General features: G+C 42.0%; 1 protein-coding gene across 1 annotated transcript; it reads right to left on the bottom strand.

The window, feature by feature from the left end:
• Window positions 1-18,527: 18,527 nt before the first annotated feature.
• LOC127320773 (citrate synthase, glyoxysomal) lies at window positions 18,528-25,853 on the bottom strand. Its single transcript, XM_051349845.2, has 13 exons — window positions 25,507-25,853; window positions 24,626-24,806; window positions 24,451-24,536; window positions 24,214-24,318; window positions 24,009-24,071; window positions 23,706-23,815; window positions 23,478-23,597; window positions 23,331-23,406; window positions 22,328-22,401; window positions 22,095-22,215; window positions 19,661-19,758; window positions 19,440-19,563; window positions 18,528-18,913 (listed from the first exon to the last, which is right to left on the bottom strand). Exons 1-13 carry the CDS (start codon window positions 25,738-25,740, stop codon window positions 18,782-18,784), a joined length of 1,524 nt encoding a protein of 507 aa, XP_051205805.1. The 5' UTR covers window positions 25,741-25,853; the 3' UTR covers window positions 18,528-18,781.
• Between the last annotated feature and the right edge of the window lie 636 nt (window positions 25,854-26,489).

The following is a 26,489-nucleotide window of genomic DNA, read 5'->3' as shown; positions in this document are numbered from 1 at the left end:
CCTACATATCGTATATCCTGCGGAAAGAAATACCTGACGATCAAGTTGTGGCAAGGCGAATTATTCGACGGTCCAAAGCTTTCACAGTGGTCAAAGGGGAGTTGTACAAGCGAAGTATTTCAGGCGTCCTGCAAAGGTGCGTCACACCCGAAGAAGGAAGGATAATCCTAAAAGATGTGCATGAATGAATATGTGGTCACCACGCGAGCAGCCGAGCTATTGCAGCCAAGGTTTTTCGGGCAGGATTTTACTGGTTGACAGCAATCGAGGACGCAAAAGAGATAGTACGAACCTGCGACGCGTGCCAAAGATTCGCCGCAAAACCTCACTCTCCGGCAGCAGAGTTGATGCCAATACCATTGTCGTGGCCTTTTGCCCAATGGGGACTTGATATGGTGGGCAAGTTGCACAAAGCTTCGCCAGGAGGATATGAGTACCTGTTGGTTGCTGTCGACAAATTCACAAAGTGGGTAGAAGCGAAGCCAATAAATTCACCAGATGCATCGTCGGCAATAAAGTTTGTGAAAGGCCTCGTTTTTCGGTTCGGAGTGCCTCATAGCATTGTCACAGACAATGGTACCAACTTTACAGCTAAGGAGTTCAAGGCATACTGCGCAGAAGTAGGCATTAAATTGCACTTTGCGTCAGTAGGACATCCACAAACCAATGGCCAAGTCAAAAAAGCCAATGGTATCATCTGCAACGCCATTAAAAAACGTCTGCTAGGACCGCTTGAAAAAGCTCGACATACCTGGCCAGAAGAATTGCCAAGTGTTCTGTGGAGCATCCGAACAACACCAAATACGGCGACACAAGAAACTCCGTTTTTTCTCGTCCACGGAGCCGAAGCAGTACTACCAATTGAAATAGAGCATGATTCTCCGAGAGTAACAGAGTACGACGAGGAAACATCACGAAAAGCTCGGGAAGATGATATGGATGCACTCGATGAAGCTCGAGATGAAGTACTATCACGAGTCACCAAGTATCAGCAGGACCTGAAAAACTACCACAGTCGACGATTGCGGCCCAGATCTTTCCAGGTCGGTGATTTGGTCCTACGGCTTAACCAGCAAAGTACTGAAAAGCTCGAGTCACCATGGTTGGGATCTTACGTCGTCACGGAAGTCATCGACGGAGGAGCATACAGAATCAAGGACAAGAAGACGGGGGCTCCCGAGAAAAACCCCTGGAACGTGGCACAACTCAGGCGTTTCTACGCTTAGAGTCAAAATATAGTCCTCCTTTGTAAAAATACAATGTACTGAAACGCCCGCGAGTTTTCAGACCCACTCTTTTCCTTTTCGGGGCACCGAGTGGGGCCGGAAAGGTTTTTAATGAGGCGGGCTCGCGGTGCTGCAATATAATAAAGATAGTGGAGATATACTTCTTATTCTTCGACATGCTCGGGGGCTCAACGCCTTCAAGTTACAAAATATACACAATATAGATAATGTAGACTTACCGAAATATTTCGCCTTGGTACAAGAATACCTCGCTAAATAGAACATCGGGAGCTAACAAATATAAATATAGTATACTCGTCAAAATCCTATTGCTTTGGTCTGAAAACCTCGCAACTAAAATATAGAACTTCGCCACCAAGACACTCGGGGGCTCGTAACCCATCGACGGAAATAAATATATCTTCTTACAACAAGAGAAAAATCTTTGAGATAGCAAAACAGTATACACTCCAGCCAGAGGCTCGGGGGCTCCAACAATATAGGCTACTTTACAATATAAACAAATTCTTCGGAACAAAAAGAGATCGACAAGATATAGACATAATTTCTTGCAATATAGTACAGCTCAGTTTAGGCCTAATATACTATCTATGGATAAACCTCTGGTTGTTTTGTGCTCAGCATAGGTCCCCTTGACGAAGAATTCTGAATCCATCCGAAGAAGTTCATCCATCATCGCCTCAGCCACAGGAGTAACCATCTCATTGATTGAGTCAATGTTATTTTTTCGCCGCGATTTCTTGGCCAAGCAATCAGCAACAATCTTCGTCAGGTCCAACTTGGGATGGCAAATGTGTATCATAATCATGGCGAACCTTGCTCCAGCAGTCAATTGAGCTCGCACAAAATTATGAATGCGAGGAGCATCTCTAAATTTCTCCATCAGTCCAAGAAGAGTTTCGGGAGCCTCATCTCGAGGAAATAAAGTCTTGTAAACAAGGGTTAAGGTTCTCGTGCAGAAATTGAGAAATTCGCGCACCTGACAAGCGCGATCTTGGAACCTGACAATTTGTTGGGTTCGCTCAGGGGTGGCCCAGAACAGACAGCCATGGTTAAGAGAAAGATTGACGAGGAGATTCGTTCTGACATTCACTCTTTCATCTTCAGCGGCAGCGTCGAGAACCGAGCCTATTAAGCGACAAAGCAAGAAATCTAAGAGGAGGCACAGTAAAACAAAAAAGAAGCAGTGTGAGGTTGGAAAAGCATACCTAGCATATCCACGCTAGCTTCAGTCATTAGCTCGAGCATGCTATTTTCTCGGGTAGTGGCTTTCTCAGCTTCCGACACAGCAGCATCCTTGGAAGCTATGGCTTCTTTTGCTTGTTGGAGAGCAATTTTCTCTCTCTCAGATGCTTTTCGAGATTGTTCCATCATTGCCAGAGTTTGTTTTTTCATGGATTGAAGTTGTTGTCGAAGTTCTTGCAAATCTTGCGACAAATGTTTGCTTGAAGAACCTTCGATGGGGTTATCATCGACCAGTGTTTTCTTCGAGAAGGAGGAAGCAGGAGAAGTATCGGCAGGACGAGGACTGGCAGAGTAGTTATCAAATATCAACTGGAAAAGAAAATTTCAATATCAAATGATCGCACAAGACAGAATCCCATTGATCTTCAGGAAATATTACATGGGTATTACAGAAGAGGTTCTTCAAAGAGACTACCAAGGTAATTGTCGCCAAAGCTAATATGGCGACAATAACTAAAGAAACATAAAAAATAAAAAGAAGGGGCATTCAACTAGACCTCCGGCTTTGATGAGCTAGGAGTTGAAGATGGCTTGATTCCAAGATAGGCCAGGATTTTCTTCGTGTTGGGCTTTGCTGCCTTGATCAGCGATCGCCATTTTGTTTGCTCTATCTGCTCCGTGTCGCCTACTTTCGCCCAGTCAATAGTTTGTTGGCTATCAGCGACCAAGGCAACAGTGCTTTCGACAGCAATCTTCATGTTCTCTTGGCGCATCTTCAGCCCAAGATCCTCTGGTGGGTTGAAGTCCTTGGCAAGAGCAAGGAAAGTCTTGGGTTCCGCTTTCTTCGGGAAGAAGTAGGGGAACAGCCGCAACAATCCTGAGTCAGCATGTCCAATGCCTTCGTGAGCTTCAGTTCCATGAAACTCAAGGATAGACAGTGCATCAAGAAGAGGATCGTTGTCGGGATCTTCAAGCTCAAATTCTTGGTTTGTTTTACCTGTCGCAGAAAAATATATGTTGGTCGACAACAAGTAAAGAAAAGCAAGTCTAAGAAAAATAGAGCGGATCGACAAACTTACTGACAAAGCGCTGATTCTGCGTGTTCAAGCACTTGATGATCGCCTTTTCACGAGTAGCCTGTGCGGCTTTGTGCTCGTTCAAAGCAGTTTCGGCATCATCAAGTCTTTTCTGCAGATCTTCGACACCAGCAGCTTCTGCCTTGGCCTTTTCAGCCTCCGCTTTAGCTTTGCTAGCATCAAGTTCAGCCTTCTTGCGAGCCGCTTCACTTTGCTCTAATTTTTGAGCAAGCGTGTCGACAAGCTTGTTGGCTTCCGCAAGTTTTTCTGCCAAAATAAATAAGAATCGTCAAAATTGCGACAAAACAGGAGCAAGAAGTTATAAACAAGGGCCAGCAAAGAATTATTACCTTTAGTCTTGCTGGCATACTCACGGTACCCAATGAATTGGGCACCAATGCGAACAAGCTCTTTGATCATAGGCTATTACAGAAGGAAAAAGAAAGAAAACATCGGTATGGGAAAAATATGATGGCACAAAGAAGTAAACAGAGGAAATATAGACAGTGGCGAGAAAAATAAGAACTTACATCATCCAAGAGAGGGCTAGAGGAGCTACCCAATTGGAGGGTAGGCTCCGGGATTGTTTCAACCCTTGTCCTTTTTGGTGAAGGGACAAGAGGGCTTGAAGGAGGAGTAGGAGCGCCGACGTTTTGTTGGGGAGGCGAGGATTCCTCTCCTTCGACTGGCGTCTCCGAAACAACCAGAGTATGTGACGTACTCGTTCGAGCAGCCACATCAACAGCTGGTACTTCTTCCTTATCATCACTGCGATTAAATGTCGGCAGCATAAAAAGCAAGATAGATAAAAATCTTCGAGTACAAAATAAAGTGAAATAAAAGGTAACTTACGAGCTGATGAGGGACTCAAGGTATGGATCATAAGTTGCCTTCTGACATGAAGGAACAACTTCTTCGGCTTTGGAGGTGCCGGAATCTTTGACATCGTCCCTTTTCCTTTTGTTCCTTGGAGAAACAGCAGGAGGAGGAGATTGTACCGATGCAGTACCTTCAGAAGATCCCGCAGATTTTTGAGAATCTACGGGTTCATTCACAAAAGAGGGGGCATCTTGGTTGTCGCCGGTGACAACGGCCCTTTCATCGACTTCTCCACCTTCAGGAAGGGGAGGAAGCAAGACAAGATTTGGATGGTTCTATATAAAAAACAGGGGAAGATGTCAAAAAAGGAGTTACAAAAAAAATAGCAAGGCAATAACAAAATCAATCGACAAAGTTTACCTTGGGAAGCGCATTGGTGGCGCTGTACGGTTTTACATGACAAGAAGAAGGGACAGGATCTTTTTTGCTGAGGGAGGAGATTTTTCGGACAAGCTTTTCTAAGTCCTTGACCTCTAAATCCGCCGACAACCGATCTGCGTCCTTGTCGCCAGCGTACTTCCAGAGAAGGAATTTGCGAGCTTGAAGAGGCTGCACCCTGGTTCTAAGAAAATACGCTGTGATCTGAATACCTGACAGCTCTTTGCCGCGAGTATTTTGCAACTCATGGATGCGAGTCATCAGGGCCTCTGTCGACATTTTTTCTTCTTCGGTAGCCTCTGCATCCCAGGAGCGGCGGCGAAGGATTTTCTCGGCACCATCGAAGGGAGGGATGTTGTCTTCAGCACATCCATGGTTCTCCTCCTGAATGTACAACCACTTCTTGCACCACCCTTGAACTGAGTCAGGGAGTTTGACGTCGAAGTAATCGACTGTGGGGCGAACGGAAATAACAACGCAGCCTATATTATATGCGACATTGGGAGAGCCATTACGGCGACAAAAGAAAATGCGCTTCCATAGCGCCCAGTTAGGCTGGACGCCAAGGAAGGCCTCGCAGAGGGTGATGAAAATGGAGATATGAAGGATGGAATTGGGCGTGAGGTGGTGAAGTTGCAGACCATAGACGAAAAGCAGTCCGCGGAGGAAAGGATGAATGGGGGCGGAGAGACCGCGGATGAGGTGGTCAACGAAACTTACCCGATACCCCATTGGAGGGGTTGGGTAGCTTTCTTCACTAGGGAAGCACAGCGCCTTTGGCTTCTTGCTGATCCCCATCTTCTTCAAGAGGTTGATGTCCTGGGTGGAAATTTTGGACCTTTCCCACTCCGCGCTTCCCAGATCCACGGCAGCCATTGATGATTCAGGCGTGCTGTGCTTGATCAACCGACGCGGTGGCATCAACAATGGCGCAGGAATGCAGCTTGGAGAAGATGAGCTTAGGGAGTTGTGGGCGCAGGAGGAAGTTTTGCAGAGGAGAGCAGGAGAACGGCGCGAGCGGAAGTGCTCGAGGAAGAAGAAGGAGATCTTATATAGAGGTGCGGCGAAGCGGCGGACCGTTGGATGGAAAGATTGTGTGGCAGATGATAACCACGTTGAAACAAGGGTAAAAAAGTATTTTAACACTGGAGAAGTTACGGTACGTGCGCCAGGAAAAGCGGAGGACGTGTGTCCCCCACCTGCACGACGTGTCAAGATAGTGGATAATTTGGGCCCGCAAGGCAGCGAAAGAGAAAACTACTCGCGATTTTCGGACTCGCAATCGTGGCTATCGTCAGCAATAACGTCACCTTGGCAGAAGGAAAAATTCGCCTCAACAGCTTCATAAAAAGGCGATATGGAAAGTATTGATGAGCCTTTGATCAAATACAAGTTTTTGATCAAATGCTCGGGGGCTACTTTGAAAAAATGAAAAGATCAAGAAAGACAAAATAGAAATAGCGAGAGCCTATGATCAAATACAAATATTTGCTCATAGCCTCGGGGGCTACTCCCATCGGGAGCGCTGTTCGCGCACCCGAGAAATTATAAAACTTCGGGAGAAAAAGAAAATATAGCAGCATAAGGCGTGGAGCCTACACCCAAGCACAAGTCCTTGGCTGTAACCTCGGGGGCTACTCCCATCGGGAACGCTGTTCGCGTGCCCGATGAAATTATAAAAAAAAAGGAAAGAATGAAAAGGAGAAAGATAGAAGAGCAAAAAAGTATATTTCGAGTTATAAATAACTCTGCATATACTCCCATCGGGAGAGCAATTTAAGTCATCTTTGACTCAATAAAATGTGCCATTCCAACAGCCGAATAAGCACTCGACAATGTATTCTCAGAACGCCAAAGTTGCGATCAATTTCTGAATGCCGCAAATTTGCGAAGGTAAGACCCCAGATCCGTTCTGTGTGGCGTGGCGCCGTCTCTGACGTCGGTTTGCTACTTTTATCCGTATCAACAGATACGAAGAAAAATCCTAACGGACGCGTTAGGTACCCGATAAATATGACTAGGACTCGACAGAATGGTAAGACCTTAAGCGGCACCTGTCGAAGTTTACACCAGTATCCCGAGATCATGTCCAGGGACGTGATCTTGAAGTAGGTTTTTGCGAATTGCCACTAGAGTAGTTAACTAGTACCTGATCCGTCAGATGAACTAGCCCCAACTACCATTATCCCTGTACAATATAGAGATTTATGTGAAGAAATATAGAAAGGTTTTTATCTTGTCGAGTAAAAATAAACAGTGGAGATTTTCCCTGACTCTACGATTCAAGCAAAATCTCGGGGGCTACTGACATAGGCATCCCCAATGGGCCTGCCGAAGATAGTACCCGGGGCTTACTGAAGGCCCACTACCCGAAGAATAAGAAGATTCGAAAGCCCAAGATATTATTAAGGGAAAGATAGAGTTGTAATAGGAAGCATTATTTGTAATCTTGCGGGATGAGTTAGAAACCTTCCCGGACTCTGTAACTTGTACAACACGAATCCCTCGGCTCCGCCTCCTATATAAGGGGGAGTCGAGGGACAAAGAAAGCATCGAATCATTGTCTCTCAAACCCTAGTTTTCATAATCGTCGAGTACTTTTCGGCTGAAACCTTCGAGATCTACTTGCCCTCTACTTCCAACTAAACCCTAGTCTACAACCCGTAGGCATTGACAAGTTAATACCTTGTCAGATGTGTTCTCACATATACCTCACATGCAAAAGGTTTTACAACTTCCGGGGTCGACGATTCGACCGTTATGCCGAAAATGCCCTCACTTGTGTAAATTCACATCAAACTACACCAAACCTCATGAAAAATTTAAATTTGAATTTTGCCACATGAATGTGACAACATTTACTCAGTCCCACTAGTTAATAATGATTTTACATTGAATTTAGCATTTTTATGAGTTTTAATCGTTTTCTGTCATTTTTTAATTAAAAAATAAACAAACACCTAAAATTGTCAGAAAAATCTGAAACTCTTCAGGCACACATACCTACCCTTCATGACCACTCACAAAAATTTGCAGCTCAATCTGAGTCTTTGAAGTGCAGCTTGCTTGAAAAAGAGCCCTTCACCGACATGATCGATGTGGGTCCACACATGGATCGACCCAACCAACATGATGTTTCACAAGTGTTTTCAGACAAAATCTCACATGTTTGAACAATAACATGTATATTTGGGATGTGTTCTCACAATAACCTCACATGCAAAAGGTTTTACAACTTCCGGGGTCGACGATTCGACCGTTATGCCGAAAATGCCCTCACTTGTGTAAATTCACATCAAACTACACCAAACCCCATGAAAAATTTAAATTTGAATTTTCCACATGAATGTCACAACATTTACTCAGTCCCACTAGTTAATGATGATTTTACATTGAATTTAGCATTTTAATGAGTTTTACTCGTTTTCTATCATTTTTTAATTAAAAAAATAAACAAACACCTAAAATTGTCAGAAAAATCTGAAACTCCTCAGGTACACATACCTACCCTTCATGACCACTCACAAAAAATTTCAGCTCAATCTGAGTCTTTGAAGTGCAGCTTGCTTGAAAAAGAGCCCTTCACCGACATGATCGATGTGGATCCACACATGGATCGACCCAACCAACATGATGTTTCACAAGTGTTTTCAGACAAAATCTCACATGTGTGAACAATAACATGTATATGTGGGATGTGTTCTCACAATAACCTCACATGCAAAAGGTTTTACAACTTCTGGGGTCGACGATTCGACCGTTATGCCGAAAATGCCCTCACTTGTGTAAATTCACATCAAACTACACCAAACCTCATGAAAAATTTAAATTTGAATATTCCACATGAATGTCACAACATTTACTCAGTCCCACTAGTTAATGATGATTTTACATTGAATTTAGCATTTTTTATGAGTTTTACTCAATTAAAAAATAAACAAACACCTAAAATTGTCAGAAAAATCTGAAACTCCTCAGACACACATACCTACCTTCATGACCACTCACAAAAATTTGCAGCTCAATCTGAGTCTTTAAAGTGCAGCTTGCTTGAAAAAGAGCCCTTCACTGACATGATCGATGTGGATCCACACATGGATCGACCCAACCAACATGAGGTTTCACAAGTGTTTTCAGACAAAATCTCACATGTGTGAACAATAACATGTATATGTGGGATGTGTTCTCACAATAACCTCACATGCAAAAGGTTTTACAACTTCCGGGGTCGACGATTCGACCGTTATGCCGAAAATGCCCTCACTTGTGTAAATTCACATCAAACTACACCAAACCTCATGAAAAATTTAAATTTGAATTTTCCACATGAATAATGTAAATTCACATCAAACTACAGTTCCATTTTCAGAGTAATATTTTTTCTTTCACGGCAAAAACTTGTTCCCTCCAAATTGTAGTACGACGGCTGCCAAAACGCCCAAATTTTTTGTTCCCTCCACTCCTCCCGCGCACCCCACCTATCAAATATTTCGCCCTCCCTTATATACGTCGTTCCTCTACCCCATGATTTACGAGCATCTTAACTCCCCACCCTCCCCCCCCCCCGACCTCATCCTCTCGTGCTCACCCCGATCCGGTTTCTTCGCCGGACATTCTTCCATCTCGCATCTATCTCCCCGGTGGTCGCCATGGCCGGCAGTCGTCGAAACATCGGGGGGAAGGAAAATCGCGCACAGACGCCGAAGAAGGCGCCCAGCTCGAAGAAACCCCAAGGTAAATCTGTCGGTGATCGGCTTGTTGTTGTGTTTTTCGGATGGTACGATCGAGAGATCGGTTTTACATGTCTAGCACGTCCGTTTGACCTATATCTAGATCTTGCATATTTGATAGATCCAATCCTGACATCATACGTATAGGGTTTATCGTTTTTATTCCAGAGACAATCATGTCGTGATATACAATCTTTGTCATCCCGCTGCTGTACAATCTTTTGCATAGATAATTGTTTGCCGAAACACTTAACTGAACTAATTCCAGAAACACTTAACTGAACTAATTCCAGCCGTTGCCGAAAACAGCCTGACGAGCTACAGTGAACAACGACATTGCTTCAGACTTTTATTCCTCAGTTTCAGAGGGAAGCAGAGTTTGATCTACAACAATTGTTTGCTGTTTTCTATGAAACTAGTTAGTTTGCACGTGCAATGCACGTCTTAACAATATAATGAAGTTTTTGAATCATATAGAGTACTTTGTTTCATCAGTCTATTTCTTTCCACAATTTTTGTTTATCTATGTCTTTTAAAAGTCAAAAATCAAATTTCAGCCTAAAAATGCCCATGTTTCCCAAATCAATTTCATTTCTTGTGAAATTTGTCTCATGTGTCAATCAACTCTACATCTAGGAGGTTGATCAGGTCCAAAGGCTATCAACCAAAGTACCAAACAATTGAGCCATATCTAGGTGATCACACAACATACTTCCTTTTAAGTTCTTTTCTGATTCTAATTTTGTAAGCTCAATGATGCTTTTGGTGCGCATGTGCGTAAGTAACTGAGACAAGGGATTAATCAGGTAGAAATGGTGCATCCTAATTACGATACCTTCAAACAAAAGTAGAGGGACTTGGCGGCATCCCATTGAAAATTATTTGTTAGGAGTAGATATCTAAAAGCACATGATGTCGATCCCTTAGCCTGGCATATGCCCAGGATGCTACTAAAAAGATGGAACGTACATACATGGAATTCAGCCAATACATCAGTAACAGGATCCAGAGGTTGGGCTGTCAATCAAATTGGTAAAAGCCAGGAGCAAAATCGTACGATTTAATCGAGTGAGACACCGCAAGTCCTCAGCCAGACTAGTACGACTGCATCTACTCAGCCACCTCGATCCAAATCCTTGAACTCGCGCACACGAACTCAACCTTGATCAGCACTGGGCTGTGATCGATGTGGCGCAGTTGCTTCACAAAATCTGCCAAAAGTTCTTGGCTTTATAAGTAGTTGTAGATTGGCCCCCTCTTATGTTTTGTTCGCCGATATCATACGTAGACTTATGTTTTCAATCATTTGCTGCTGTACAATATTTTGCAAAGACAATTGTTTGCTGTTTTATATGGAATTGGCCCCCTCTTATGTTTTGTTCACGCTCCGCTCTTCCGATTATTTCAGCGGAGACAGAAAACCCCGTCAAGCCGGCATATGAGCTTGTCAAGGAGAAACAAATGCAAGAAAATATTGTACGCAAGGAAAAAGTTTTGGCTGAAAGTTATGGACCTAGCCACAAAATTCACCAAGATTTCTCTGGTTTTGCACGTTCATTAGTGTATGGTGGGCGACAAATAGGAACTAGTAACAATCTAAAGGACACAGACTGCCAAGACAAGGAGGTCGAAGAGGACCCTTCGTACGAACCGAATCCAGAAGAGATAGCTAATGCTACTGATGATCTTCATTCAGATGAGGATCATCGCACTGTCGGCAAAACTTCAGCTCGGGTATGTGGAACTATGTCTGAACTATGATAGGAAATATGTACATGCTAAATGTTCCGTACTAATGTAGCCTCTACTTTGCTTGCAGATAGTTGCTTCTTCTGCAACAGTTGCACAGAAGAAGCGATCCGGACCAGAAGTTGCACCATCCAACATTGCAACAAGATCAATGGCAACAACTGAATCTGAAGCTGGATCATCTGATGAGCCGACGGCCACTGCTGGTCAGAACACTGAAGGAGCACCCTCACCTAACCAGATCATGACATCTGGAGGCAGCAACTCATCTCCTGAGGACAATCAAATTGTAAACTTTCAGCGGCAAGGTATGAAAGTTTGTAAAAACTAAACACTGTACCGCATATTTTCATATAAAATAGAATCATTTCATCTCTCTTATTTCAGAGACATTGACAACATCTGGCGGTAGTAAGAGAAAGAGAGGTCGACGCAGACCTACCATGGGCCATAGACTACATGAGTACACAAGAAGAAATGGTGGCAATAAGATGCAAATTGACTTCACTACTGGTGTCAGGAGACCCAAGGATTATATCCAGTCAGCAAAGTTGAGCAGTGAGGTTGGTATTCACATCCGTGCTAAAATGCCGCTTGCAACACACTGGACACAGTACAAGAAAGATGAAACTCTCAGACATGCCATTCCTCATGCTATAATACAGTAGCGGTGAGTCCTGTACAATCTTGGTTTAACCTAATTAGTATGCAACATGATCAACTATCTAAGAATCTACTGATTAATGCATCACTATTTTGCAGGGAAAGTTTACTATGGATAAAAATGATGAGGTGGCTCAAGATGTGTGCACTGATATGCTGCAAGTTAGTATTCGGCAGTTCCGATATAGGCTTAAAAAGGAGTATTGGCCCAAAATTAAAAATCTCACAGTGGAGCAAGCATATCTGAAGAAGCCAGATCATGTAGATACTGAATTCTTACATTTCTCTGATCTGGATAAATAAAATTCATATACTGAACATAGGGAGTGTGTGTAAAAAATGGAAAGAACAGAGAAGTTGTGAAACAGTTCCATATCACTGGATCTCGAAGCTATGTTGCTCACTGGGAACATGTAGTAAGTGTTCTGAATTTCCCCATACAGTTCATACTTCTGTCATACACAGTGTACAATGGTAATGTGCATTCTACATTTTTTCAAGCAGAAGGCTAAGCAGCAGGAAGAAGAAACCTCTCCAATTGAATTTTTTAGAATCACACACACTAACAAGGATAACATTATGAGTGTTGAAGCAAAAAGTGCATATGTAAGAAATATTTCATATTAGCACAATATAATATATTCCAGTTTTGTATGTTGTCCATGCAATGATTGTAATCTTTATGCAGGATAAAATGGTGGCAAAAAAAGCGACGCCACGCAATGAAGATGAACTTGATTTGACTGATTTGCAAATTGTTCAGCTAGTTCTGAGCGAGAAAAGCCCATCCAGCACCTGCAACAGCACATTCCTACCAAGATTGGGCGTCGCAACAAGCTCCAGGAAGTCTTCAGTCTCAGCTACACGCATCCGAGAGCTACAACAAAGACTGGCAGATCAAGAGCAGAACTCCATACAGGCAGCTGAAAGGTACCACGGTGAGATGCGAGCAAGGCGCAAGATCAAGATCAAAAATTTGAAGAAATCAGGAAGAAGCAGGAGGAAGAACTTGAAGCTCTGAAGAAAGCCCAAGAAGAAAAGACTCTGGCCTATGAAAAGAGGCAGAGAGAAATGGATGCCGTGCTTAATTAGCTCTTGAGGACATCCCAGCCACCATCCATGTCCGAATCCCAGGGCAACTAATCTATTGCACCACCGTCCTACAACATTATTAATCATAGGTCTTTTAATTTCTTTGTGTTCCAATTGTAATTTTTCTTATGAATCTTTCGGTCTGTGAGAGACATATATACTTCTTGTGCCACCATTTATGTATGATATTTATTGTCTATTTTTTTATATTTCGCAATTTTTTTGTTTTCCAAATTTCGCAAATAATTCAAATGCTCTCAAATTTTGTCAAATTCAAAAGGTGACGGAAAATGTCACAACGTCACTATTAAATGAAACCACGTGGCACCAACTTCTGGTCCCACTTGTCAGAATTTGTGGGTCCCACCAGTCAGCATTATTGGGACCCATATGTCAGCAACAACATGGTCCCACTTGTCTGAATTTTGTGGATCCCACCGGTCAGAATATTGTGGGTCTAGTTTGTCATAATATTTTGTGGGTCCCACATGACAGATATCCACGTCAGCGCCGTCGGACCCATGTTGTCAGAAGCCAAATGGGACCCACATGTAAGGCCACGTATGCTTTTTTTGGACCAATCAGAAACTTCCCAAGATTTAGATATTGACGAAATTTGCAATTTTTTGTGACAAACCTGTCTGTCAACAATCAACCTTCGATGTTGACGAATTTGCAGGTCGTCACCATCAAATATTTGACGTTGACAAAAAAATGCATACCGTCACCCCCGATATTTTATGACGGAGCTTCCTTGACGAACCCCATGACGATCAAATTTCGTCACCGCGAAGTAATCCTTGACGAAAATTGGCCTTCACATGACGAAAGTGATTTGTCAAAAAAAGGTTTTTCCTTTGTAGTGATAGCGAACAGACGAAGATTTTCCCCATGTTAATATATGATTAAACAAAAACAAGTTATTGTGCATGATCTTGGGCTTACATTTATATTTTACTTTTTTAGGATGTATCTGTAAACAAATAGTTTGTCAAGGTCTCCATCCTCTACTTCTGTCTCAATATATATGCAACGATTTATCTTTTTGCAAAAGAAAAGGAAAATATCCACGGGGTCAATTCTGGTGATGCTACTGCCGGCTACGACTGGCTGCTACGGAACGTTATGTCTAAAGCAAGGTTTAAAATAGCGTGCTAAATAAAATAAGGATAGCCTCCTTCAAACGTTATGGACGTCATATCGTGCCAATAGCGTGGTATATTTCAAATAGCGTTTTCAAAATAATACTAAATATAACCTAAAAATAAATAATTTTACTAGAACAAATGGATATATAGTCCAAAAATGACTGAATCATACGTACATAACCATATATAAAAATAGATCTCAAATATTTTAGAAGGTTATCATCAGCATTTCACAAGGCAACAACATATTAAAAATTATTAGCACTAGCGATATTATCTTCTGATTTAGAAGTGGAACCAACAGTTCATCACCACGAAAAGGTAAAAGCAATTTGCCTGGAAAAAATAGTGTGCTAAGACTAGTCATAATGAGAAGTATCATACACTAGTATCATGTGCATGATACTAGTTTAGGATACCACCCTACAATGCATAGTATCATACTGTCATCATATTTAATGTTTTTGTAGAATCTCAATGCAAATATGTGTACATGATGTATTTTTCATTAACTTTTCAGTTTTATGATAACACTATCATCTCTCACCTCATTATGATAACACTATCATCTCTCACCTCATTAATTAGTATGCCACCTCAGATTTTGGCCAATATAGCATGCATGATACAGTACTACTTATGATACTTTCATTGTGGCTAGTCTAACGCTATGAAGTTTTAGCGTAGCATGCTATTTCGCAAATAGCGATATAGCGAGCAAAATTACTAAAATTTAGTGTGGACCCTCTAATATGCTATAGCTTAAACCTTGGTCTAAAATAGCATTGTGCAGCTAGTTTTACGTTTTTTTCAGTCCACACCACACATACTCCAATACTCCATTGATGGAATTGTCTCCAACACGACTGCGAAGGAGCTAGCTAGTACTTCCAAAAGTATCCTCGCCTATGTCAAAAAAAAAACAAAAGTATCCTCGCCTAGTCGCCTTCCATTGCTTTTTTTTTTTTTTTTTTTTTTTTTGAGTTTTATCGCCTTCCATTGTGCCTCAAAAGAGATATACTCCATAACGAACTTGGCTAGGGTATGGAACTTTCTTTCTTCCATAGTGGGCTAGTGGTGTAATTAGACAGAACACCACTTGATTTGGAGGGATAAGCTGAGAGATGATCAACGATCAAAAGTTTCTCTACGTAACGAAAGCTTGGTGCTTTTCTGTTACTTGACTACTAGCTCGGGAGAGGTCAGAGTCGTCCCTTAAATGCATGTTGATGTTCAACGGGTGGTCAAATTAGCATGTGCTAATCCACCATTAGTAATACGTAAACATACATACGGAGTATCTGGTCACTTGGTCAGCAAAGATCAACGAAGAATAGGTCATCAGTCCTCGTTTCCGTAACAGAGACACTGGCTGCACGGTTGGGCGTTGGCAATGAAGACGGTAGGTGGTATTACTCCCTCTGTCAGCTCTTCTTAAATTTGGTCTAGTTACCGATATATCTGGAGGCGTTTTAGCGTGCAAATTCACTTATTTTGGAAAAAATAAATGCGACAAGTAATTTGGGGATGGGCGAATAGTTGGTTTGTTTTAGCAGACTGCAATGATACTTTTTATCCGAACATGACTGATGTTACTTGACATACACTTGTGCGGGTAGATTATGAGAAAACCTTACATAAGCAACTTGCACGGGTAAGGACAAAGCAAATGTTGTAGGTTTGGCAAGTCACACCAAGAGAAGGCCAGAGTCACATCATATGCATGTTGGCTGTTCCGTGGAAGAGCACATTATTGTGATGTGCCACTCTAGAATTAGTCAGTGATATATATCCTCTATTACTCGACATAGATCAACGAGAATTAATCGGGCATCGACAGAAATATGATAAGAGTGAACTGTCTAGTCTGCATATATAGTTCGGTGACAGCTGACAGGTACCTGAACTTTCTGAACAAGGTTAAAAGTTTCAGTTTTCACCTTGGCATGGACTTGAACTGCCGAGCATTATGTGTGTGTTGCTGTTTTCCGATCTGACGGTGTGGTCCTCTTGAAAATTTCACTAGTAAACAACTCACCCAAAAAAAACTAACAAAAATTAATCATCTTCTCAACACCATTACCTATGGCGCTGAATTTGGCTATCTCAATGCTACATCTTCAGCGTTGGAATAAACTTGTTTTCACGAGCAGCACGAAGATGCTGGGGACAACGCCATGCTAACGGTGTTGAGAAATTATGGCGCAAAGGCGTATCCATGGCGTTTACTCCCTTTTAGTGTTGCCTCACCGCGGTAAAACCGTAGAGGATGACGTTGAGCAAAATGGATACCTTTTATTAAAATTTTGGAGGAAGATTGTTTTTAGCTGAGAACAAGGTTAAAAGTTCCAATTTTTACCTTGACGGTTGCATACCATACAAATTGGTCAGCATAGCATGGTGTTGTATGCACTGATAGAAGTCAAAAACCACGAGAGTACACCATAGTCATAGTGCAAGGTTTGATGCAAAGTTGGTCATTGAATAATTTGCCCGTAAGAACTACTCGTATGCCAAGACGGTGAGAACATCTCCATTAGCTTGTGTATTACAATCCAGCATTTATTTTTCGCTTGCCCGTTTGCAAATATTCTTTGGCGCATTATTTACTTGACTTTTAATATCTCAGCACCTATGAATGTGAATAATCTGTTTGGTAACTGGTTAAATGGCGTGTCTAAGAAGGATAAAGGCCATATCAGAGTTGGAGTTTGCGCTTTGCTTTGGACAATCTGGAATATCAGTAATGATTTTGTCTTTAACAAAAAAAAGTTTCTCATCTTTTCGTTATACCTATGGTTACCCACTGGATCCATATGTGATCTTATCTCCAACTAAGGATGTGCGCCGGAACATGGATATTAGGTGCAACCGCTTGGCGATGGTAGCACGGGATTTCTACAGTCGGTGCGGTTGGCGTACTGATAGACATGAAGATCTTGTGGCAGTGCGTCTCTTTTATCTTTTTTAGATGGCTAATTCATGTCGAGACTTTGAGTGATCCATGATTTGTAATAAGTTTATATTGGAGACCTAATAAAGTTAATAAAGGGCCGCATGCATCAATTGATGCAGAGGCTAGGGTTATCCCCTTATCGAAAAAAAATTACTTCATTCGTAAAAATATCCATATCATAAACAAACAACTTACTACATCCTTTTTGTAATAGATTATAGAGATGAATATGTAGGAGGAAGTTGCTGCCACCCGCTCAAGTAACTTCAGCCATGGACACATGGTGCCGGTAGCAAATGCGATCAGAAGAAAGCAAATGAATCATGACAGTGATGACTCCAAAAATTACCAGATTAGAGCTCGTGAAAACAACGTGGGCATATGCCACCATATGCAATCGGCGTTCACCTCACGATCGACTGGCCATCACTGCCTAGGCACATGCAACTCATCCATGTTCCCAACATCTCCGAGCACCGACGAGACGGGAATTTACCAGCGGCCAGTCTAGAACAGCAGCTACCGTTACCAAATCCGTCCACCTGACCTACTGCAAAAACTTATTGTGAATCGTAACTGATGAGTACTCCTATATATCAAACAAATTGTGATGCGTCTGGCCCTCCAGCACATGGCCGCAGTTAACCATCTCTTTCAGTTTCAGATCAGCACGCGGTGAAGGAGACACCGCGGCCATATAAATCCATGAAATGCACAGTACTGGGACCAGAAATGTAGCACTACCAAGGAAAATAATGAAATATCTAGGCTACCAAGATTGTGACATGCCATGAGAGCATTTCCAACAGAAGCGCAAAATTTTAGCGTTGTAAAACTACTTTGCGGTGCGTTATATCCATGTTTCGCGCGTGCGGTCATATTTTTCTTCGATAGAAGTTCTAAATTTTAGAGCTGTAAAAATGGATAGTTATTTCTGCGCGCGGTATAATTCTGCGCACGATTTATACCGCGCGCTCTTTCCGGCTCGGTAGATATAGCGCACGGAATAACGCTTTTGCAACGCGCTCCACTTCACAGCACCGGGTGCAACATGTGTTGGAGCATTAATTTGGGTCTCTCAGGACGCTAAACTAGCCACTTTTTTTTTTGGATGCGATGCTCTGAGCTCTTCTTTTCTCCCCAGGGGCAGTAGAGCACATGACATAGCTCACTATGCATTACAGAGACGCAGCGCCGCATTTGCGCAAGGATTTCCATTCAGATGAAGGAAAGGGCCCACACAGGATTATCACCACCAAGGCCCATCGGTAGGTGGTCATGTTGTTCAAAGGTTTTAATTTTGTTGAAAGATATGTTGCATTGCTGAATGTCAGCCACTGACACAGGTAAAAAGACTCCCATTTCCCATAAAAAGAATAAACACAAAGAAACAGCGGCCACCCATGCAAAGAACTTGACCTATCTCTTGTTCCATATGATTAAGACTTTCAAGATACTGAACAGTTTATAGAGCGTACATTGCAGAATATCAAATTAACAACACGTTACAAGTGCATTCTACTACCAACTTCACATGACCACCGGTCAAGTGTCCAGGCGGCATTATTACCTATATATATGTGATAACACAAGGATAGCAGCTCCCAGATTTAAGCAGCCGTGGCCCTTGGCAGCTTGGTTTATTGTGTGGACTGTATGCTGTATCATGCAGACTGTTCTACAGGGCAGAACCAGCACGCCGACGCCTCGTCGCGTTTGATGTAGTGATCTGCCCAAGCTGCTCACTGTCGCTTGATGGCACCCGTTCTCTCACTGGGGTGTAATGCCTTAGCCAAGTACCGGTGTATACCTGAAGAAATAACAAAGTACCATACATGAAGCAATTGTTACATAGGTAAGAGAAAGATCTGGCAACCAGATTTTCACCAAGGATGGCTTCATTTTCGAAAGTGCATGACTAAAATGATGTTAAGGGAGCTGTTTGTTTTACCAATTTTGAGAATGAGGCAAGAAATAAGAAGTAGCCTAGGAAGACAAGATTTAGTGGAAGTACGACTGGAATACATGGACTTGACTTCCATATAAACAAAATCATTTTGATCATTTCAAAGGTGCACGGGACACCTGTCACCACTCATAAGAAATCCTTACTAAAGCACAGGGAAATCTAGCTACACCAAACGGCATTCAAAAGAATAAGTAACATATACAGGCAATACATTGCACATCCAAGAATAAAATCTCTAAGCTGGCTAAATAGATTGATTACAAAAATTACATTGTCAAATACCCATATGGAAGTTAACATGGTTGTCAATGAATTCAGAAGTAAGAAAAGAAACATTCTCCACATATATTTGTTGGTAGCCACTGACCTGTTGGGGCCTCATAATTTTATTGTCGGGGTCATCAAGTGACTCCTTCCAATGTGCTAACCAACCAGCCATGCGAGGAACTGCAAACAGAACAGGGAAAAACTCTGTAGGGAATCCCATTGCCCTGAAAATCAATGAATTACAATTTAAGCACTGCAGTAACAAAAATAGGATGGGGGTTAGAAAATAGACTGCCAAATTGGGAGAAACAATTGATGTACCTATATATTAGGCCAGAATAAAAATCCACATTTGGATACAGCTTCCTCTTGATAAAATACTCGTCTGACAGTGCTGCCTTCTCCAAAGCAACAGCTACCTGGTATGGCATCAGAATGCATCATAAGGGTGTGTTCGATGTGGCAAAGTTACAGTTGCACAGAGATGGCCATGCTATTTAGAATCCCCACATCAAGAACGTGGCAGAGTTCTTACGTCCTTATTGATAGCAGAAAGGAAATGAAAGGCCATCAGACCCTAAAGAGTGTTGAGCCTTATTCAAATTTTAAACCTCTCTACACTAATAATCAATTAATATTGGGCACATCATGCATTGGCAATTGTGGAAAGGGTCCAGGTATAACACTATTCTTTTTGGATAGCCCTAGTAAGACGGGTTAAAGCGTGCGACGTAGCAATATTCCGCCAGAACATAGGAAAAATAGGGACTCTACAATGTCCAACAGATGTACACACTAGCACTTGTTTTGTCGTAAATTTGCAGCATAACTATGCAGATGATGGATGTATCAACATAGCTGGTCAAACTCTAACATTTCTTTGCACTATTAATGATCATGTATAATCACCCTACTGGCATACTAATGAATACACCAGTAAAGAAACTGCATGAAGCCAATCCTCAGTGTTCCAAGCACATGTTTGCTGAAGTGTCTTAAGGACCAGAATGGCATAAAACATGCAGGCATAAGAAAAAGATGGCCGGTGAACACTAGCTCAGCTTAAGTCAGCAAGCCAGGGCGGCCGGCGCGCGGGACGAGGCGGGCGAGAGCGGGGAGGCGGAGCGCGCAGGGCGGGGCAGTCGGCTGCTCGGGTTGAGATGAAGAAGGTGAGGGGAAAAAGAAAGAAGAAAAAAAACGCTGCCAGTGAGCTATTTAGAGGCATATTCGGGAATATGCCGTTTTACGGGATCTGCTCCGCGCGAGGCATTTTCAGCCCTTAAATCATGTTCACCGTGCCATTTATATGTGTATTTAAGGGCTGGCATTTACGGGATCTGCTAGAGATGCTCTAAGAGTGTCTGAACAAGTTTGTTGCAAACTTGGGAGAGGAAACCGAGCCTTCTGGACACGAACACATGGGAATGCTCCACTTTCTCCTTACGATTCTAAGAACTTAGATATTGGATACTGCAAGCTTAATGGCTACTAGCTCTGGACAGAAAAAATTGACGCATACACCTAACAAAAGCATGCACGGGCAGACCTCCCTCCGCGTCGATTAAATCCGACCGGAGGGAGTACGTGTGATGGTAGATTCGGCATGGTAACTAGAACTGGTCTGATCTGAACTGATGCATCGAGGTTTGTGGGCTTTTGAGCTCATACTTAGTGTTGGTGTAGGCAACTGGTAAGCTGTTTTCATGGTGTCTTCTGGGTTAAATATTCTCCCCTGCAAGCACATGCTGATGGTGTCTACAAGGGCCCGGTCCCAAGTTGATCGATTAAGCACCAGCATGTGCTTCTGTTATTATAATAAATATCCAACTAAATGACCTGATCGAAAGGATTTTCGGCAATTATCATCTTCCGTTTAACTATGCATCTGAGGTCATCCTTGATTTTATTTAGCACTTCATCTTCAAAAGATACCATGTCAATAATTCAAACTTATGATTTGATCCTGCAAAATAGCGGTTGTATTATTCTGGTTTAGTCCAAAATATATCTTACTTTCCTATAACTCACTGTAATACTGAAACCCTGTATGGCTGTATATTTACTGCCGCAAAATGGTATGTAGTCCATCTTCTAGGATGCAACACGCAAGAGACACATCAATAGTAACTGAAACTAATGCCAATTTTGAAATTCGTTGCAGCATTTGCATTCTCCTGATTGTATCTTTCACGACTATTCAGGAATTTGAGCTACAGAAATATTACATGGATACCATTTTCCTTCTTTTCCATTTGTTAATCAAAAATCGCAACAATTTTCTGTTACTACAAAGAATTTTCTGTTACTATAAAGAATCAAGAGATTGGGCATCAGAGCAAGTAGATGGTGAAACGAATTCTTCTCGGTTCTCTCTTATGAAGAATCAAGAGACTGTTTTCTCTAGAAAATGAATAGAGAACTTGACCACTGTGAACTGAATAACTAGGAACCAACATGTTTTAATTTGGATGCGTAAGAATGATCTGTTTTTGTTGACCATTTGCGTTCAAAAAGAAAAAAATCTAAATGGTTTGGTAAAAGAATGTGCTGAACACTTGGGCTATCCGTACCAACGCTCGGCGCTCGGGTATTGTGCTAGTATCTACTAATGTTTCATAGATCAAGTTACTGCCACTTAGCACTCATTTCATTGCATGAGAGCACTGTTCAAACTCTAGCTGAAGAAAGTGGAGAATTGACAACCTTTTCAGAAAATACTTGCTCTCTACAGTTAAACAGATAAGGAACAGCTAACCTCGATAAGAGGATCCCGTCCCACAATCGTGAAAACCTCCTCCGCTAACTTCCGGATGACTTTAGCACGAGGATCATAATTCTTATACACACGGTGCCCAAAGCCAGACATTTTCCGCTTCCTGAAAAAGGATAGATATCTCTTGTAAAACACCAACAGCACATCAAGAAGGATTGGAGTAAAAAAAAAATAGTACTGAAAATATTATCATGCAGACCAAAAAAATATATCACCTGTTCTTCACTCCCTCAATGAATTCCGGAATATTCTCTACACTTCCAATCTCATTTAACATTTTAAGTACCGCCTGACATACAGAAAATAACATTTAGCTCCACAATAAGATGGCAATCCTTTGATCTCTACAATAACAGATAGCTAAGATTAACCCTATTAGCCAGAATGCAAGTTTCAGATATGGAAGGGCATCGAAAAACTAGCATTGCGTTACGACATGCACATTTCAGAAAATAAGACCGTGCGGGAAGGGAAGAGGATCCTTGTGTGGATAGATCTACTTGCATATTGTCATGGTGAGAAACACAACATATTCACAGAAAATGTGCTGGTGGGTCTTGCTTCAGAAATAGGCTTCCAATGCAAATCAGGCCAAGACTACCCAACTTCTAAATTATAAATGGAAATGCAGTCTGCTTTACATGGAGAGTATGAAAGCCTGTCAGTATGCATAAACTCTTTGCATGTACCAAATCTAATTGAATCTACACATGGGTCAATAATATGTTGTTCCTCGTGGTCTATCAATCTTGGTTATTCTTTTTGCAGTAGTTTAGACAGTTCCAAACTAAGAAGATATTGAGCAACGTGGTTGAAGTTAGAGAGGCATCAGTATGAGATTCTCTTTGTAAAGGAAATTGGAGCCGTTGCGAGCTCCTGCCATCAACAGATATAGGGAACGTAAGAGTAGGATGACGCATAACTGCAAGAGGTTGCTCATAACATAATTTCAGTTATGTTGGGTTTCAATTTGGGTATTGATAGGGCCTGTGTAGGGCAAAGGTGAAACAGGCAAGTCTAAAACTGATCAAGCATAAGGTCATCATTTAGAAACAGAACTGCCTTTACAAGTGGATGCAAGATTCGTAAAGTTTTTACCTGATGGAGGAGCCTATTGCTTCTCAGATTTATGAATTTTTAATTATGAGGATTGTTATATGTGTAGAAAAATTATAAAGCTTGAATGCATCAACCAGGAGGAAGCTCAATATAGATTACCTCATTTGCGCCACCATGCAGTGGACCATATAGAGCTCCAACAGCACCAGAAAGAGCAGTGAAGACATCGACACCACTACATAAATATTCTAATTAGGCATCAATTTAGTCCTATTACTTGAGCGGATAATAAAGGACAAGATTTACCTTGAAGCAAGGTGCCTAACAGCAGCTGTTGAGCAGTTCATTTCGTGTTCAGCATGAAGAATAAAAAGGACATCCAGAACCCGGGCAAGTCTGGGATTTGGCTTATAATCTTTGTCACCCCTGCAACACATTAAAAATAGGAAAACACAATATTGGAAACAGAAACTTGAACCTTCTAGCACATATATGTGAGAAAAACTGATAGAGCTTCCAAGTAACCTGACTTACATGGAGTCCAGCATATACAAGAAATTTTCTGAATAAGAGAGATTATTTGAAGGAAGGACAAAAGGCCTTCCTGCTAATCTCAGATAGGCTGCAGCTGCTATTACTGGTGCCTAAACAAATAGTCAGACTGAAAGTTAAGCAGCATGCATAACAAAATTAGAATGAACCATCATTATAATTTTCATCATGAGGTTACATGCAAAACTCCTGGTATTTTCGGCACAGTGAACAAAATTTAATCAGTTGGAGTAAGAACACCCTGAAAAACTGCATTAACTGAAGATAATCAGGGAATTGTCATACCTTCCCAAGAACTCGTACAATTTGCTTATCCCTAACCTGCTTCGACTTGTATAGATCTTGACCCTGCATGGGTAGAATTTGTCATCGGTCAATTTTAAACTGTTAGACAGCATGTAACAGATGCAAGTTTCATGGTTACTATACATTGAGTAGGAACTATGTGAAGAAATATGTGCCCAAATTCTTGCATTTGGGAAGTACTCACTCTAAGAGCAGGGTTTGCATCTGGATGGAAGACTGAAAGTGTGCTCATTGCACTGGCAAGGACACCCATGGGGTGGGCATCATGAGGCATTGATTGTATTATATCCTGAAAAGATTAAAAAACAACAGCATATCACTTTGCAATCCAAGCGAAGCAGCATAGCCTGAAACCTGTCTGAAGTTCTGAATATATTGCAATATCAAGGTTATAAAAGAGAAGGTAAGGGACAAAACATACCAAGAGTCCTTGAGGAACAGCAGAGTGTTGCGAAATTGCAAACTCCCAGCCTGCCAGTTGACTCTGGGTGGGCAAACTCCCATACACTGTGAAAGCAGTAAGTCGTTAACCAACAATTACAAAACAGCAAATGTCTGCTACAATTAGGTAGGAACGCAGGTTTCATAACACTTACTTAAGAGGTAGGCGACCTCAACAAACGAGCTGCTTTCAGCCACCTCCTCAATTGGATAGCCTCTGTAGCGAAGAATTCCCTCATCCCCATCAATATAGCAGATGGAAGAACGCACCGGGGCAGTGTTGAGATAACCAGGATCGTAAGTCTTAAGACCCTTGTCATCCTTTCCAGTGGTAATCTACAGCATATCACAACAAGAATCAGTTTTGGTTCTCTCTGATTTGATTTCGTGGCACAAATGAAGCATCACAGAAATTGGAAAGTAAAATGCTTTGAGCGAGTTCCATTGAAATTTGGTGTTGTCAATCACAGTAATTTATAGGAAAAATAGCAACAAGATCTTAACTGAAATAACAAACGAAATCAGTTGTACCAGCTCCCCCCGCAAACTATACATGTTGGTCAATTACAAATGTTTCCTAGACCATGCTCTCGGGTGTCACTTGCAATGACTTGCATTAATAAACCATCAAAAAGAAGTTAGAAGCTTCTACTGATCATCAGCTCAACTTCAAGCTTGTACACAATTAACATACAGATTGTCGGCTCGGTGGTATTCAATTTCAGGTGCTCGGTTGAGTTAAACTTTGATCTATATATCATCCTAACTTGTTGCAAATTCTACAAAAGAATACTTCACCCATTGCTGCATCATCTAACCACAGGTTCAACAGTCCCTTCTGCAAATTACTGAACTGGAACTTGGACTTGGATCCAAACTCAATCCGTTCTACATGCGCCAAGCTGTGACAGGTACATCAAAAATCCTAACTCAATCCCGAATTCCACAGCACGAGCTCGCTAAGTACAGCACAGATCGCGGTACGGTCTAACGCCGGACCCGGCAGCTAGCGCTAGTAGACTGGAGTGGTGGCTACCTTCTTGAAGTCCGTGGCGCGCACGGTGCCGTCCTCGGAAACCTTGACCTCGTACCGCTTCCCCGTCCTCGTGTCCACCACGGCGAGCACGCCGGGGCGGGTCGCCGGGGGCGCGGCGGCCGACACCGGCGACCTCTCCAGCACGGCCGCGCGGTCCGCGCCCTCCGCGCCGGCGCCGAGGAGGTGGGACGAGAGCACCGCGAGGCGGCCGCGCGCGGGATCGGCGCGATCCATCGGCTGGGTCGGTGGTGAGTAGGGAGGAGACGACCAGAGCAGAGCGGAGCAGAGCAAGAGAGAGAGAGAGAAAGACGCGGCCACGCGAAGGAAGCGGTTGCTTGGACGCCTTTGCCTTTGCTTCCCGCAACTCGATGCGTTGTGTTTTCCTACTTCCAACAACTCCAATATTTTTTTAAGACAAGCTACATAAAATTTGACTAACTTTTTAGAAAAAATTATTAATATGTACAATCTAAAATCAACATAGGAGATACACCATGAAACACATTTTATATGGTATCTATACAAAATCATAGTTTTTGATATTTTTCTACAAATTTGGTCAAACTTCATTTAGTTTGACTTATTTATTTAAAAATAGGTGTTATTTATTTGAACGGAGGTATTACTGATATCTTCTTTGGGACTTGAGTCGCAGCTGTAGCATGTGGAATGCTAAAGGGCGTGTGAGAATTTATTACTTTTGTTTCTGCTTTTTCAGTTTTCTTTTTCGTTACAAATTTGGTATTTTTACTGTCAAAGCAGCACTAGTTATGTTCTTTTTCTAGACCACTTGATTCAAATGGAATTTCATGGATCTTGGAGTGTTGGAATCATTAGAAACTTTGGATCATTTGATTTGTAGGGTGAATCTCTTAGATTTTTTTCCTAAGAATTCATTTCCGCTATATTCATATAAAAAATCCATCCAATACAAATATCCTAACTTTTTGTTTTATGGTTATAGGATAATTGTGCCCCAGGAC

Source organism: Lolium perenne, chromosome 6 (genome assembly GCF_019359855.2).
Source record: "Lolium perenne isolate Kyuss_39 chromosome 6, Kyuss_2.0, whole genome shotgun sequence".
NCBI lineage: Eukaryota > Viridiplantae > Streptophyta > Magnoliopsida > Poales > Poaceae > Lolium > Lolium perenne.
Note: the sequence above shows the minus strand (reverse complement) of the source record. Positions and strands in the feature narration are given on the sequence as shown.

Bases quoted from the DNA above. Each gene is read 5' to 3' on its own strand.
- LOC127320773 (XM_051349845.2), bottom strand. From the start codon at position 25,740: ATGGATCGCGCCGATCCCGCGCGCGGCCGCCTCGCGGTGCTCTCGTCC. The intron at 24,537-24,625 runs GTAAGTGTTATG...CTGCTTTCACAG, and splicing joins TGAGGTCGCCTACCTCTTAA to TGTATGGGAGTTTGCCCACC. The intron at 24,072-24,213 runs GTGAGTACTTCC...CTACCCATGCAG, and splicing joins ATGCAAACCCTGCTCTTAGA to GGTCAAGATCTATACAAGTC.